Genomic DNA, 17,889 nt, shown 5'->3' with positions numbered 1-17,889 from the left:
CAAAATAGTTCTCTAATTGGTGCCTAAATTGTTCAAAACCAATGCACATTTTTGTTTAATAATGGTGTTTGTTCAACATTTTTGACTTTTAACCTTAGTTAATTTTTTTTAAATCGGTTAAATAGTTTAACCAGTTAACCTAATACAAAAAGTTGTTGATGCACCACAAACTATGCTTGAATGTAGCAAATTTATTTATGTTTCTTTCTTAGCATCAATACCATGCCAAAATTGATGAAATGGTTGACAAAAGCTTGAATCAAATGCAAACTGGGCTCATTACAAAAGTAATAAATTTTACATCTAAATTATTTTATTGTTTTGTAATTTTAATGTTTCTAATGACTTTTGTATTTTTTCCCATCAGTTAACAAGCATATTAGAGTTAACCTTAAACAAGTTATCTCGTTATGATGAAGGTAGCCTTCTTGCGCCCATTTTATCGCTCACAGTGAGTAATCTGTCATTTATCTCAATTTAATCTCCCTTTCAGATATTGATTTGCTATTTTATTCCATTGTAATCAACAAGAAAAAGTAAAACCATAGAGATACATATGCTAATTTGTAGTTTTTATTACCTTTCTATTTATGAGAACAGAAATAGGTATAATTTAAAGTCAATTTAATAGCTGGTAATTTTAATAATGTAATATGATTCTCAAAAGGCTAGTTGGAAGCATGGTTGTATAATTTGAAGCATAATTAGATTATATATAAGAAAAAATATCAAAATTGTATAACTGTTTACCATAGATATCTAAACAGAAATAAGTATTACTCTGTAAATAACCATCAAACTCATAAACTCAGTGTTAAAAACATACTTTTTTTCCTTTATTTATGTTGAAAAAAATAATGCAACTTAAGGAAAATTACTCTTAAAATTTTATTAAAATACAGATAAATGATAAAATGTAATGTTTTCATTCTTTGAATATGTTGACTTCCTAAACCTGGAAAAATTATCTATTTGGCAAATGTTTAGTTATCTAGGCTTAAGACAGAATATAAGATGGAAGTTAGCTAGTGTCCTTAGGAATTTAATGTTATGTTTAACTCTTTGCTTACAGCTCTTACATGGTGAAGCCTGTTATTCTGATTCACTTGTTGTTCCAGCTGTAAGCAAACGGTTAATATGAAAAAATGGAAAATTTTAAATGAATTTTCTATTTTTGTTATGCTTTATGCGGTGGAAAAAATGTTTACTAATACTGGTTTAGACAATGTTCTCTGATTTGAAGATATCATTTTTACCAATATTTCAATGCATATAAATATTAAAGTTCTAAGCAAATGTGTCATTTTTATTTATAAACATTTTATTATATCTAATACAAATTTATATAAATACATAATAATGTTTTAATATTTATGTTTTTAGTATAAGCAAGGTGTATCTAGCTCAGGTAAAGAAGTTGGGCTGGCGTACATTAATTTTGCTCGAAACAGCATGGAGCAGTTGAGGCAGAAGGTCACTGATGAGCTCTGGGTATTAGGTCTCTTTGAGGTAAACAAATTTAAACTAGTTTATATGCTAGGCTAGAGATGGCAAACCTATGACACGCCTTCCACTAAATGGTACATGGTGGAACATTGGTTATTGTAAACTCGGAATTGGATCAATTGTTTAATGCAAGTTATAAAACATAAAAGGTCTTTTTATTACTTACTACATAGAGTGACTGCTTTAGCATATTTCACTTTAGCTAAATATTAAATAAATATTTTTAAAATACTTTTTATTCAATTTCCATTTAAAATAAGTTAATAACTGAACAGAAAATAGTCACACAATCTAATTCCATAGTTTAAAATCGATGTACAACAATTTAAAGATTTTTTTTTTAAGAAGAAAGTTAACAAGTGGCAACCAGACACTAGTAAATAATAAATCTTAATTTAATGGCACACTAACTGAAAAGGTTTGTCATCTCTGTGCTAGGCAAATAGAAAACTTCCAAATTTTATTAAAAAAGTCGAATTTTAATTTAAAAAAACAAATGTTATCTGATTAGTTTTACCATATTAATGTGAAATCAACGTAGTACACATGGGTGCCACTCTTCAGTCCTGGGGACTGAAATCAGTCTTGAGAAAAATCAATGGACTAATAAATTCTATCAATTAAATAAAATTTTCTTTTTTTTTTCCTTGGAAATTAAAAATTTTTTTTTGGTCAAAATAAAAAATAATATTATATCTTAATGAAAACATATGATATGGTAATAATGTCAAGACTTTTATTTATTTTCTTTTTGTCAGCTTCACTAAGTCTTATTCTTAAAGTCTTGAGAAATAGGATTAAGTGAACTTCATCTACTTTCGTAATTAAATTTGTACTATTGCTGAATCTAAATCTGCTCGAGTTTGATTCCTTCACCTTAACCTATTGTCATGCTGACCAAAGTTAAATCAAGATTTTTTTTTAATAACAAAGAAAGAAATTATAATGCTAGAACAAAAAATAAATAACAATGAAGTGACAAATAGAGGTATGAATGGTTTCAGGTTGTTCAGTAATAATTGTAAAAAATTATACAAGGTTAGCTGTTGTTTTCTTTTTGTTTGCTAAAAAAGCATAAAATAAGGAGAAAAAAAATTATAGGAAAAATAAACAAATGATTTGATATGTAGGCCAGGCTATTATCAAGGAAATAAAAATTTCGGTGTCAGTGAGCTATAAATTTCTAAAAGTTTGGTAAACAACGCTAGACAGTATTATTTAGTCAAAAAATTAGTTCAGTCTTGGAATTTTTTTAGAGTGGCACCCCTGGTAGTACAGTAGGGAACCGATTATCCGGAACGATCGGGACTATCGCTATTCCGGATAACTGATTTTTCCGGTTTTCTGAATCGCTACAAAGAGCCATTTTTTTTTATTGTTAAACCCAACTAAAAAAAAATGTTTAGAAATATTCTTAAAAAGAAGAAAAAATGATGAAGTAAAACACAAATGATTATTTCCAAAATGATGGTAAGGTAAATGATGGTAAGGTAAGGTATGGTAAGGTAAATGATGATGGTAAGATCTTTTAAAAAAGAAAGAAAAATCCTAAAATCTTATGAGGAAAAAAAAAAATTTTTATTAAATATTGCGGGAAAATTTATCGAATTTTGTTCCGGTTTTTTGGTTTTCCGGTTTTCTGATTTCCGGATAACGGGTTCTGTACTGTATATGCAAGTTTCTGACATAGATATTACAAAATTTTGTGATGTGGTTTTACCACATTTTTTAAAAATATAATTTATTAATTTTGCTTACTGTCACAGTTATTTTGTCACATTTTTATTTTGCATAGCTGTCTAAACTAAAATATGTAATGTGGTGTTTAATTATTTTGATAGCACATATTTTACCCCAATTATGCTCTTTTTCTAAGAAACTATCACATTTTCTTCAGTTTTTCCTAGGTTTAATCAATAATTCTCTTAAATGTTTGATTATATTAAGTATGCTAATAAAGTTTGCTAATTCTTGAAGAAATCCGTTCCAAACAAGTAATATAATCTTACTTATTGCTTAATTTCAAAATGAGAATGGATAAGTAATGATGTTTAAAATAATGTTAGACTAGAATGAAAATATTAATACCCAAACAAAAAGGCTATATTATTTCTATAATACAAGTTATATATGCTTTTTTCCATATTGTTAACTCACATAATGTTGTTAATGTCACATAACTTTTAGTTCAAAATTTTCATTGCTACTTTTTCAAAATATCTATTATTTTTTATTGTTACAGAATGTATAGGTTTTTTAATTAGTTTATGAACTATTTCATCTATATTTCTTTCTTCGATTGTTAGGACTGGTATGCTGCTCAAGTATCAATGATATGTGCGTGGTTATCTGAAAGACTTGATCATGGTTTACATTCCTTCCAGTTATCAGCTTTATCTCATATAGCCAAGGTCTGTGTCAATTTCTTTATTTTAAAATGTTAACTTAATTATGACTCCAAAGAAAAATTTTAAAGAAATTTTTTTTTTATTTGATCATTTTCATCTTTTATATAGTGATGGGTATGAGGCAGTACGTTTGTGGCTGTCGCTAAAATTTAAAAATTTCTGTATATTGGCAAAGGTGCCAACTTGCTCCGGACTGCAGATAAATATTTCTAGTGGTAGCAAAATTGATTGTTTAAATCTATGATTCTTGGTCTAGCAAATTCAATTTATAGGATTTACCCACCACATTTTTTAAATAGATTTATATCAAACACCACTCTTATTACATTTATTTCGTATTGAGCCTTATAAAAAGTTTGCAGAACTACCCAAAAATTTTTGATATTTAGTTTGTAGTTCTCTACCGTTTTTTAAAATATTTGTAGAGTTCGGAGAAGTTGTCACCTCTACACTGGTTCTTAAAATATCCCAAATTTATAACCAATGATTAAATATATACAAATCATCTGTAGTTAAAGTAAGCAATCTTTAAACTTCACAGTAGCCGTAAAAGAATTCAAATTTTAAAATGGGCATCACTATTAATTTTCCAGAATATATTTACACACGGTGCATAGCGTTTTTAAAAAGTGCTTAAAGGTGCTTGTTTTTTATTTTTGTTTTTTAAAAGCCCTTAAAGGTGCTTTTTTCTTTTTTTTCTTTCATTCAAAGGTGTTTTTATAAAGCGCTTAACTTTCCTTTTTCCAAATTGAGATTTTTCCTTTACCATATTGATTTTCGCCATGAATTATGGAGTAAGACACTGTTCACATTGTTCTATTCAACGTTTTCACAATTAATTGAACCCCAATCTATTTCGGCGCATCGTCAGTCCGTTGCATATGAAAACGTCATTCGATTTGCATGATTCAAAAATTTTGACAGTTGTCATAAAAATTCCAAAAGGTTATATTTTTTTTTTGACATGACGGTTAAAACCAGATAAAAGCGTCCATTGTCAAAATCTTTCTAACCCTGCCTAATTATGGTATTTTTTTAAAGTGCTTAAAAATTGTATTTGAGTGCTTGAAAAGTGCTTATTTTTTGTTGAATAATTTGGCTACGCACCCTGTTTACAATTAAATTTTTGCCCAATATCCCCATATTTTCGTGAACAATATGACAGATTATTTTCAGGTGAAAGAAAATTAAAATGTTTTTGTTATCAGTTCAAAGTTGTAGAAAGATAATAAAATACATAAATTCCAATTTTTTAAGTGTACAAATATGATAATCAAAAACTTTTTATGTTTACTCTGTACTAGTTTGTGTGTTCAGTTAGTTCGTGAATGACTTGAATCCTATCACTTTTCATGTATTATGATTTTATGTACTTCTGTCATTATATCACATTTAATTTTAATTCATCATACTGACAAATGTTTTATCTGGTTCAAATTATACATTAAGTAATTTTAAAAAAAAAGTTAATCTGTACTATCATTCACTCAACTTTTTTCACTATTTTCTTGCTGCTCTTTATAAGCCATATATTTAAAATATAATGCGATGAATTTAAATATACTTATTCTCAGGCATTTAGTAATAAATACACTTATAAATAATAAAATACAATGCATTTTGAACCTTCTCTAACTTTAAGGAATGTAGCTAAAATGCAAAACTATTGCATGGGAACTGAAAAAGCAAAAAGAGTTTTTTTTTATTGTTTTAAAATTATTAGTGACAGTCAAAGGGAAATTAAATACCTGCCATGAACCACTTTCCTACCTAAAGTTGACAACACTTTTGTTTCATATTGGTTGCATCATTTGTAGAAAAAGAGAATTAACGATGGTAGGATGCAAATCCATGTTGGAATCGCAGCATGAATTATTTCTGTAGAAGAGGAGAGAGTCCTGAAGAAAATGCCTTCGTTTTTTGTTCTGGTGAAAAGTGTGCAAAAACAGATAAGTGTATTCGCTCTTCAACAGCTGAGGGTAATGGGATTCATTACGTATACAGACACATTAACAAACAATTTCTGTACTGTACTGTGCACACTTTTATTCTTGTCTGTCTGTACTAGGGTGCACACAGTAGAAACACATCATTAATTCCTAATTCTGTCAAACAGAATCATCCTTTTGCATGATATCTCACTACCTCATACTGCCAATGTGGTGAGAGATGATCTTCAGAGATAAGGCTGGAAAACACTTTATCTTTTTTTCTACAATCTAGGTATTTCTTCCTTGTGACTTCCTCTTTTTTGGGGACTTAAAGTAACAAATTCATATACATTGGTTTAATTTGGCCCATGAAGTGTGAGAATGGGTGTGGTTGTTGATCCGTCAGCAGCTGATCTCTTTCTACAAGACTGAAATTGATTACTGATTGATTGGCAATTACTTTTGTCTAAAACAAATTCCATTGTCACTTTGTTGCAGGTCTTCTAATTTCCTTTGACTCTCCCCCACATATGTACAGTGCGCAAAATTAAAAAAAGAAAAACTGAACACATTGAATAACTTTTGATCCAATAATCTATTTTTACTAGGACTCAGACATTATGATTTGGGCGACCTGACCTCAAATATGCTAATTAATAAGTGTTGACGATATTTTAAGCATCAAAATCGGACAGAAAAGCAAACTTTCTCTGAATGAGCATAAATTATTATTTTTTTGACTATTTCTGATTCTTGTCCCTCTAAATATGGGGGTAGCCGCAATCTGGAAAATATGATGGACGCAATAGTTTGCTCAAGGGGGCAGCCGAAATTTTAGACCTCTTAAAGTTTATTTTGTGTATTTTGTTGTATCTCAACAACTTTTTAAGGGAATCTAAATTTTTTTATACAATTATAAAATTCAATTATCCAAAGATTACACCATCCAGCAAAATATTTATTAATTGTGGTTTATTTTTATTAATTTATTTCATATGACCGAAAAAATCCTGAATTGCAAGGTTTACAAATTTTTACTATATTTTAAATTAATGTAATTTCATGAGACAAATTTGGACAAAATCAATCAAATAGTTCTCTTTAAATTTTAAAAATACACTACTATTTTAAAATTTGTTAACTTAGAAACTATTTGATGGTTTAAAATTATATTTTTTTTAAAAATGTACAAATTTGTATATTTTACAATTCAAATTTTTTCAACTAATATTGAATAAAATAATAAGAAATAATAATGGTTAGAAAATATTTTTTTGCAAAAAATTATTTTTGGATAACTGAATTCTATGATAGCGTACAAATTTTTTCTGATTTGCTTCAAAATTTCTTGAGATGGTGAAATATGTAAAAAGTAAATTTATCATTAATGGATTCAAATATTGGACTACTCTCCTGTCCAAACTATTAGGTCTATATTTTCCATATTGCAGCATTCCATTTGAGGATCAGAAATCCAAATCCTTTCAAAAAAAGACATGTTTATTTGAAGAAAGTGAGATCTGTTCTGCTTTTGTTTCTAAAATGTCATTTGTTCTGTCAGGCCCTTAACAATTGAAATTGAGTAAGGTAAAAATCCCATCATTAGATGAAAAGATATTCAAGGTATTCTGTTTTTTATTTTGAGCGCTCTACATTTGAAGTCTTTTTCTTTAAAAAATTTTGGTTTTGGAGATCATTTAGTTTGGTAATCTTACATATGTCATAATTTTGAATGTTTTGTGCTGTTTCAGAAATTATATTCTGATTTTGAGCTGCAAGGTATTGAAGAAGAAAAATTGAATTCTAAAACTTATCAGACGATAACTAGTCGTTTACAACTTGAAGAAGCTGCTTCTTCAGTCAATGATTCGAGGGAGAAGGACGATTCTGAGTATGTATTATTTACATGAAAAAACTGTCATTTCAGTTTTAAAGAATGTTGAATGTAGAAGATTTCAAACCAATGTCTGATTTTAAGTTTGCTAAAATATAGCAGAAAAAATCTAAACATAAAATTATAGGAAGGTGTTTATGCGACACATAAGAAAATTTTTTACTATTCCTTTACTTATTTCAATATTGAAATTCTTTATCAGCATTATTATTTTCTTAACTTATTGAAATAGCATTTTTGTAAGAATATTTCCTCTGTTCCTCTATTTTGTAAAGGAATTGGAGATAATGTTCAACAGATTAAACTGAAGCATTCATTTAGTTTTCTCTTTAACTGGTTAACTAAATTTATTGTCATTTAGGTTGAAATTGCAGGAAAAATTGCATTAATGCACCGAATAAGTCTTAATTGTGCATTTGTATACTTCTATACTGCCTTTGGAAATACTGTTTTAATGTAGGTGGTACTCCTAGAAATTTATTTCGACTTCTTGATTGCTGAATACTTTAGTCAAATTCGTACAAAAACTTCTACAAAAACTGATCTAATAAATATTGTTTCTGAATATGGTAAATTTGAATTGCTGCAGGAATGTAATAGATGAATTTATAGAATAAATAAATTAATCTTAGAATAATAATTAAAACTTAGAATAATTAAAACTTAGAATAATTAGCTTAGAATAATTAAAATTATTCTAAGCTAAATCTGAATAAATAAAAATATGGTATCCATTGAAACGATTGTGTATATTTAATTTGATACAAGTAACCGAGTTATTTACTTCTCATGCTGCTTCAATCACTGAAATATCTACTAATCACTTAATTTTGCTTAAGATTTATTTTGTGCCTCATTTTTCTTTTTTTATTTATTTCAGACCTTAAATGTCATAAAATTTGTAAGTAGACATTGATTAAAAAATGCATGGTGTGTTATAATTGGTGATGGGGTGTTTTATTTTTCCTTTTCTTACTATTAAATTGTACTTTTTGTTATTTATAATTTTAATTATAATATTTTTTATTTGTTTTCCTAATTTTCCATACACTTTAATTATGTATGATTCTTCTCACTAGCTATACATTATAAAGCATATACAGATTGCACATAAAATAACGTGGTATTTAGAATTTCATAACACATGAAGTACTAGAAGCTATGACGGAAAAAAATTGTGTATACAGACAGCGAAAATTTCTAGCCTTTTTATTAAAAAAGATAATAAATAGTGCTAAATGTTTACAATAGGCAAAAAGTTAGGCACTTCAAGCATGATATATTATTCCTAGAGAATAGTAGTCATATTGTGCTTAGTAATGATAAATGCTACTTCTCATTTCTGACAAGGTTATTATTTATTGTTTGTTGTTATTATATAATACAGTACAGAACCCGTTATCCGGAAATCAGAAAACCGGAAAACCAAAAAACCGGAACGAAATTCGATAAATTTTCCCGCAATTTTTTTCCTCATAAGATTTTAGGATTTTTCTTTCTTTTTTGTAAGATGTTTACCTTACCATCATTTCAGAAATAATCATTAGTGTATTACCTCATCGTTTTTTCTTAATTTTAAGATTATTTCCATATATATATATATATTTTTTTAGTTGGGTTTAACACTAAAAAAGGGCTTTTTGTAGCGATTCAGAAAACCAGAAAAATCAGTTATCCGGAATAGCGATAGTCCCGATAGTTCCGGATAATCGGTTCTCTACTGTAGTTCACAAATATGTAATCATTTATGACATAATATGATTTAACCATCAATTTTCATTCTATCAGCAACTTTTGGTACAAAATTACAGGTTTCATTATTTTCTCATTTGAAACAAAATACTCTATTGAGCATGTGCACTAAACGGTTACATTATGTTACTAATTTTATTTTTTATATTATTTTTTATAATTTTAGTAATTTAAATTTATTACTCGGCTGAGCATAAATGCCATTTGTCTTACATTTCATTTATATTACATTGCTATTTTCTTTATTTTTTTACATATTATTATTATTATTAATTAAAACTGGGTGTTTTGCTGAACCTGTACATCTCCATTTTTTTCCATGTACATCACTAAACTTATGTTAGTTATTTACATCTAATTTTTTTTAAATTCTGTTTTGCTGTTTCCGTATGCCATATTCTTTTACATCACTCACATGCCTTGGGGCTGTAAATACCTCACATTATTTTATGCATACCCTGTACTTTTGTGTCAAACAACCATAGAACTTACGCATTTTATTTGCTTTATATAGGGAATATGGAGACGAAGAAGGCGCTAAAGGAAAAACTGTGCTGCGGGATGAAGGTGCGGAAGGGTACGTCAGTAGTATAAAGAATGTCACATCAAATATGGTTGGAAGAATATCTAATTTGAGTCGTGGAGGTTTGGGTGGCTTAGCAAACAAATTTTCTGGCGGTTTCCTTAACTTTTAGTTCATATGTACTAGTCACACTTCTTAAATCTCACCAGTATTTATAAAATTATTTATCGAGTGAGCATTTCCACTCAGGTTGTTTCTAAAGCCCTCCAAGAAATCTTAGAGCGAGGAGATGTGGATCTTGCTGATCGATGGAAATATCCTTTTCGGGGCATTTATTGCATTTAGTATCGCAAAGGTTACTGTCATAGTATCTCTGCTTCCTGAGTGTTATGTAACAAAATGAACTCAGATTATATTATGTATAATGATTGCTATGTAGTAATATATTTCAACAAAAGGGTGTGCAGAGTATAGAACACAGATGCCTAATTAGCAGTAACAAAACAATAAGAATGCATGTTCTTTGTAAATGCCAAAAGTGCCCCTAGATTAGCGGCACATTTATCTAGCAAATAAACTTATTAAAATCCACTCTTTTTTGAAGTGAAAAGTGAGATTTTAGCCTCTATGCATTTTTCTCCATGTGTCCCATTATTTCACTATGTCCTAGGCTCTTAAAAGCGTGTACAGTTACACCTTAGAAATTTAAAAAAAAAGAACACAGAAGTGCAATACATTTCACACCACTGTTAATTAGGGTTATTGTTATACTTTATTTCTTTTGTTTTATTGCATGCTATATTTATGCCTCTTATACTTGAGGTTAGGCTAACTAACTTTCTGACTAGGCTGTGAATGTTGATGACTTAAAATATAATTCATAATTAAATACAAATTTTGAACTAAAGGGAAATGAGTTTTATCAGTTAAAACATTATCTTACAATTAAGGGAAATTAAAGAAAAGATAGCAATTCAAACTTATTAAATTAAGTTTTGAACGATAATTAGTATTTGATTTTTCTTATGTAAATTTAGCTGAGGTGCCAGCTATTACGATTTATCCATAATTATTGTGATTTTGTAATCAAGATGACAGTGTTACGGTTTGGTTATAAAAACTATGTTTTTTTTAAAAATCTTTTATTAATAATCTGTAAAAAAATAAGCTTTTTCCTCCTTAACTACCGATAATTATGAAATAATGTTTATTGCTGTAAATATTGGGAAAAAAAGTAATAGTTAGGTGTTTATTTTCTTTTATTTAGTATTCATTTATAGCGTAATATTATTAATATTATTAATATTACGCTATACCTACATAAAATTATATAGCAAAAACAAGTTGAAATTGCATTAGTTTGAATTTTATTAATATTATGTATATTAATTGTACTTCTGATTACTAATAGCTAGTTAGGAAAGTTAGCTGCTCTAAATTAGAAAAGATAGTGAAAAAAAATATATAAATTTTTGTTGAAATATTTCTTATCTTGATTAAGAAAAAAAAAGAAAGAAAATATCTTGTTTTTTAAAATGGAACAAAAATCAAAAATGTTATGTTGTAAAAAAAAAATCAAATCTAAAGTCATCAATATTTACCCCCTATTTATGACATAAACAGCTAAACAAGTCTTAGATTATATATATAAAAAATCAAATTACGTCTCAATAGTATGTTCCTCAACTTGTTATGAAATTAAAATATTGTGAATTAGTTTAAATGAAAAGTACATCTTTATTAGATAAATGCTCATGATTTAGATGCTTTTCATAATACTGTGATTTGAGGTTATAATAGAAAAATAGTTGAATAAATTTTCATTTGCAAAGAAAAATTAGAAGAAAAAAAAAACTTCTTAATTTTATTGACGTGCATTAATTTGGAACTGTTACAAAATCATGTGAAAATATCAAGTACTCTAAAAATGTTTACATTTATTTGGATTTCATAGTTGTAGAAAAAATTTTAGTTTTATAAAGTTGGTTAATTGTTTAATTAATCAGCTTTTTAACGTTTCAGTTTGTGATTACTGCTTATGATAATGTTTTAATGATAGAATAGTACTTTATTATACCATCATGAAAACATACCGGCTAATTTATTTATATACTTGTAAGTTATAAATATAGCATTAAGTAATGTAAAATAATCAAAAGTGTTTTTTTTTATTTATTTACTTACTAATGTTTCAATATTCCTATATTTTATTCATTTTTTAAAAATTTAACTATTTTTTATTTATTTATCATCTTTTACATGAAAATACTAATTTCTTTCTTCTACTAATTGCTTAAAAATGTGAAATACTTCTGTTTTAATAACATTGTTGGACAAATCGTAAACTATTTATTCCATAACCTCTTTGATTATGTATTATAACATTATTATCCTAAATTGCTATGATAAATTATCTTTGTTTTAAATTCATTTTACTTTGTGTTTAACATTCCAGTATTTATATGTTTCTTTGTGTTTTTTACAACACATTTTTGTAAACTTTTATTTATTTCGAAATGTTTCCATTTTGCAATTTGTAATGTGTATCTCAAAATTTTTTTAAAAAAGAATTTATAAACAGTTAGATATGCAAATCATAAATAGAGTCTACATTTCTTTTATACGTATTTTAAGTATCTTATTTTAAACAAAATGATATGACACAAGTGAATGGAACGTTATTTCATATCCACTAAATATCACCAACACCCTTCCATCAATTTAAATAGCTTGTTTAAATTATTATAGAAATATAAATTTTATAAATTACATATAGTTGATTATTATTTGTTTTCATGAAAATATTTTTATAGTACAAACACTATTTTTAGTTAACTTTCAATTTCCCAGATGTTATCATAAAATTTTTCTCTTAATGCTCTCTATCAACCTTTTTGTAGATATAAATACAGTGTTGTTTATAAAATTAGTGTTTCTGTGTTCTTGGATTCTACTACTAAGGTGCTGAAATCAGCATTCTCTAAACAACGAAACTTAGACCATTTTAGTGGTCACATAGATCTTTTGAATATTTCTTACCCATCATAAACTTACTATTGTTAATGAAAGGGGAGGATCCTTTGTTGTACATTTGCCACTTAACCTTTCTAGTCTCCTATGTGTGTGTCATAGAATTTCTTATAGTGTGTATATTTGCCTGTTTACTCACCTCATGTGCATTTACTGTATATTATATTTTTATTTATTTTATTGCTTTTATTTTTATAACTAAGCAGACTTGCTAATTATTTCAAAATCCTGTTTACATAATGACCACAAATGCTTGACTTTAAAGGAGGGCAGAAAGCTGGTTCAATATTATTGTAATCTAAATAATTTGTAAAAGGAGAGTTTGTTCTTCTATATTTTTAGAAGTTAAAATCATTTATTTTTTAATTTTATAATCAATTTTGAACAATCAATGCTTTATTTAAAATCACAAAAATATTTTTTTACCACTCATTTATTATTTTATGCTGTAGTCTAATATAAATTTAAAAATAATGATATATATTCAGTAGACAACTGAAATTTGTTTAAATATCAGTAATTTTGAAATTAAGAGATTGTGCTTTAATGCTATTAAAAAATTAAACCAATTAGTTTTATTTATTTTTTTTTAATTCTATGATCCACTCAGAAAAATCAATGTCTGACATAAAAACACATGAATAAACTTTTGATTTTTTTTCTTCAAATCTCGCATTAGTTATACAATGTTATTTTTACAGCTATGTGAGTATTATAAATATAAAAACTATTGGTGTATGAAACTTGCTGTAATATTTTTTGGCAGAAAAAGAACCAGTTTTATGATCTTTTTAGAAAATACTTTGTAGTGTTCAGTACTTTAGTACCCTGGACTATTCCTGTTCAAAATGATAGTATAGCTTATTTTATGATTACATTTACTATAGTTAATCATTTAAATTTTTTTAAAAGGATAGAATATATAGTTTTGATTAGCTAAAGGTTTTATGAAATATCTTTCATTTCATACGATTTGTTTTATAATATGTACATTTTTTTGTGTTAAATTAAAAGAAATTTTTTTTTTTATTACCATTAAAAAGCTTTAATTTCAAAGACTTAATCATTTTGTTTGTTATTGAAAATAATTTTATATAAAATAAGGCAATTTTCAAATGAAGGAGAAAGTATAAATATCAAGTAATTACTAACCATAAAAATAATAAATCAGTAAATTATAATAAATCTGTAAGTAATAATAATATTCGATATCGAAATTTTATATCGAGATCGTGATATCATCGGTACGCTGCCAAAAGTGATTTTTTAAAATTTAGTGCAATTATTTTATGAAAAATTGATTAAGAATTATGTGATAAAAGTTGGAAATAAGTGGAAAATTTCTTGAATAAAAATTTGAAAGTGTGATGAGTGTAAAAAACCTTAATTTTTGACAAAACATAGACATAAAATTTCCCTTAGTCTTATAAATTAATGCTTATACAAATATCACTTTTAAACTTGGTCAGCATACCGAGGATATATGAAATCGAGATTCGAGATTGAAATTTTTTTTATGTTAAAATAGTTTTTGAAATTTACTGGATTTCGTACTAATTTTTCTGTCCATCAAGAGCAATAATTCAACATTAACAAGTATGCATAATTCAACATTAACAAGTATGCATGACATTTCCAGTTTTTCTTGTAATGAAATAATGATAAATAATTTTATTGATTTCATTTTATGTTTTATTTCTATTGATACTTTTTATTTATTTTAATATGGAACTTCAATAAATATCTATTTCAGTTCTAAGTGGTTTAAATTTTGATCCTGTTTCTTGATCTTTTTAAATTTGTTGAATTAGCAAGTCTGTTTAAATCATTTTCATTTTTTTAATTATTTTATTTATATAGTTATATTTGTTTCAAAATATATTTTATAATTTTTTAAAAGTTATTTGAAGACTGAGATGAAAAAGTATGTTTTTAAGAAAAGTGACATGTTAGATGAAAAACATAGATTATATAGATTATAAACTTAATTTTTCTGACCTTTCAGCTCAAAATATCTTTTGTACCTAAATTTATGATAACAATATTCTTATAAAAACATTACCTCTCTGTATTCAAAAGTTATTCGTATGAAAAATATTATGTTTTTTATCTTACTTTAAAAGTCTTTCATCTAACAAGTCTTGGAAGTGAGAAAAGTATAGCAATATTAAAATAAATATATATTAAAGTTTTGTTTTTAATTAATATTTTTTGACAGGAGTTTTAATTCATTACATTTTAATATTTGTTTAAGAAATATTTAGTTATAGTGCTGTCTTGCCTTTTACGGAGAAGAGACTGTTGTCTCTTCTATATAAATAATCTATGCAAATATAATGTTAGTCTCATTCTAAATATCTTTCAACATAATTTCCTTTGACGTTTTGTGCTGCCACCAAATTCCTTTTTATTCTCTTCACCTAGTAGCAATAATTTTCTATTTAGGAATTTATCTAATGTGTGTAATGTAATTTTTATAGCTTCTAATGATTTAATGGCAGCCTCTGCAGTTGTAAAAATTCAAATATGCCGACTACTATGGGTTTTCTCTAGTCATAAAAAAAAAAGTTTTTAAAATGTTTCTAAGCAACTTCAGGGGAAACTTACTGCAGCTTGTGATTTTCATAATCATTTAAAGCAAATTATTTATTATTCATGGCCAATATGTTTAAAGCTTAAAATTAACCATTTGAAGTTACAATTAAATGCATTTAGAAAACTAACACTATCTAACATCTGTTGCGTTTTGGCTTAGTTTTTCAAATATACATACATTTTTAAACAGCTGCTACTGATATTAATAACTGAACATATAACATAAAACAATTAAATGAAATATTAAATGCTGTGTAAAAAGTTAAAATTTTTCTAATCTCACCGCGTATTTTTTAAGCAGCTTATTGTGAAATTATTTTTAACTCATACATTTGAAGAATCATAAAAGCTCATATCAAGAGCGCCTCAATAAAGTTAACTCATGGAGTTTTTCTTAGTTTCATTCCTGGAAACATCTAGATTTAATATATTTTAAGCAGTTTTTTTAAATGATTTATATATAAACTCTAAATATTTGTTTTCCATTTTATTTTTTTTAAAAACTAATAAGGTTAGAATGTGATGTCTTTGTAGTAGCCTTATAATCATTGAACACATAATGTTTTAAACTAATGTATAATACAGCGACATAACTTTTTGGATAACTTATTTAAACTGGACAAAAAAATTTCTAGTATTGAATTTTTTGCCTACATTCATCTCTCTATATGTTCTTTTTTATGTTTTAATAAACATAGTCGGAGAGTAAAACTTAGCTTATCTTCCCCATTGTGTATTTTGTACCATACTTTAATTAAACCTTGAATAATTTAGATTAAAAAAAATCCCTAGAAGTTGGCATTTTTGAGAATGTATTTTATTCTATACTTCTATGTTTAAAGCCATGAAATAATAGCTTAAATGCTCAATTTCTTATTCGTAAATTTCTCTATTCTGTGCGTAATGTTTGGTGGCAGCATTTTATGTTAGAGTATACCTGAGAACTCATTTTTGTATGTTCATGAACATTGCTGTTCTCTATAGTTCTAGTCTTAAACATGGCCTACTTCATATTTTTCAACAAAAATGATTACTTAGTTAATTAGATAGCCATTAATGGAGATTATTTTTATTCTTTAAGTTTTTGTTTTTCATATTGTTTACATTGTTCATGATTTTAATGTTTATCATTTGTTAATAATATTATTTCTAGTCAATGTATACCTGAATTTGTTGATCAAATCATATCTGAAAGTTTATTAATACCATAACATATTCTACTTCATGTATTATTTATTGGTTTCTTCCAGTATTGTTTTAAGGCACTTGCCAATGTGGAAAAAAAAACACATTTCCTGAAATAAATATGTCTACAAATATATTTAGTTTTATTACTTTCATGTATAATTCTTTTCTTGATGCTTGTATAAATGAATAATGCTACCCAATAAATTTTAGTCATTTAATTTTTCTGCAACAATTTCCTGAACCATATTTATTTAATAATGTTACCTGTTGATTCATCTTTCGTATTAACTGTGTCAGGTCTTTAAAAATGTGCCTTGTGCGGGAAAGAAAACTTTTATTTTAAGGCTGATGAAATCAATAAAAAAAGGTGTGAAAAGAGATGACTTTAGCTGGATGATAGATGTGATCTGATTTTCAGAACTGAGCAAGCTTGTTTCCCACCTATCCCCCCCCCCAAACTGGACAAATCTATCAAATCAGAGAATAAGCTTACAATCGTGATTAATGCTACTAGAATTATAGGAACTGATATTCTGTGTATTTGTAAAAAATAAAGAGTAATAAAAAAATAAATAATTTTTCTGTTGCATCAAATATTTACGCAAAACCTATTACAATTGCACTTGCTTCTGAGACAAAAAAAAAAAAAGCCACAATCAGTCCTAACAGTTAGATGTGTCTATCATCTGGCTCAAGAAATCTTTTTCCCTTTATCTTTCCCACACAAGGCATATTCTTAAAGATTTAATAAACTGTTTGCAAGAATGGTGTATTCCCTAATCTGTCAGTTTTTTTTTTTTTTTTTTTTTTTTTTTTTTTTTTTTTTNTTTTAGGAAAAGAACTCATTTTTGTAAAAGTGAAAAATAGAGTTTTAAGAAGTAGTTTTTTGGAATTTATATTTTAATTATAATTTACACAAATGAAACAAAATAATTATTATTTCACAAGTCGATATGAAAATCATAAATATATATATATTTTTTTTATAAAGCTAAACATAATCATATTTTTAACCCCTTAACAGTGACACATATTTCAGAAAAATGGACCAAAAATGGAAAA

At 26.5% G+C, this 17,889-nt stretch overlaps 1 protein-coding gene across 8 annotated transcripts in view; it reads left to right on the top strand.

Moving 5' to 3' along the window:
• LOC107440981 (calcium-dependent secretion activator 1) overlaps window positions 1-11,594 on the top strand; it is an 82,261-nt gene extending 70,667 nt beyond the window's left edge. For 7 of the 8 annotated variants that reach the window (XM_043046046.2, XM_016054101.3, XM_043046049.2 and 4 more), the window contains 6 exons: window positions 213-287; window positions 368-451; window positions 1,384-1,509; window positions 3,813-3,917; window positions 7,597-7,736; window positions 10,006-11,594. In XM_043046046.2, the coding sequence (XP_042901980.1) occupies window positions 213-287; window positions 368-451; window positions 1,384-1,509; window positions 3,813-3,917; window positions 7,597-7,736; window positions 10,006-10,186 (711 nt within the window). In that variant the 3' untranslated portion in view covers window positions 10,187-11,594. Of the gene's footprint in view, window positions 1-212; window positions 288-367; window positions 452-1,383; window positions 1,510-3,812; window positions 3,918-7,596; window positions 7,737-8,619; window positions 8,641-10,005 lie in introns of all 8 variants that reach the window. The other variant, XM_043046053.2, reaches the window with a different exon arrangement.
• Window positions 11,595-17,889: the final 6,295 nt, after the last annotated feature.

Source organism: Parasteatoda tepidariorum, chromosome 10 (genome assembly GCF_043381705.1).
Source record: "Parasteatoda tepidariorum isolate YZ-2023 chromosome 10, CAS_Ptep_4.0, whole genome shotgun sequence".
Lineage (NCBI taxonomy): Eukaryota > Metazoa > Arthropoda > Arachnida > Araneae > Theridiidae > Parasteatoda > Parasteatoda tepidariorum.
Note: the sequence above shows the minus strand (reverse complement) of the source record. Positions and strands in the feature narration are given on the sequence as shown.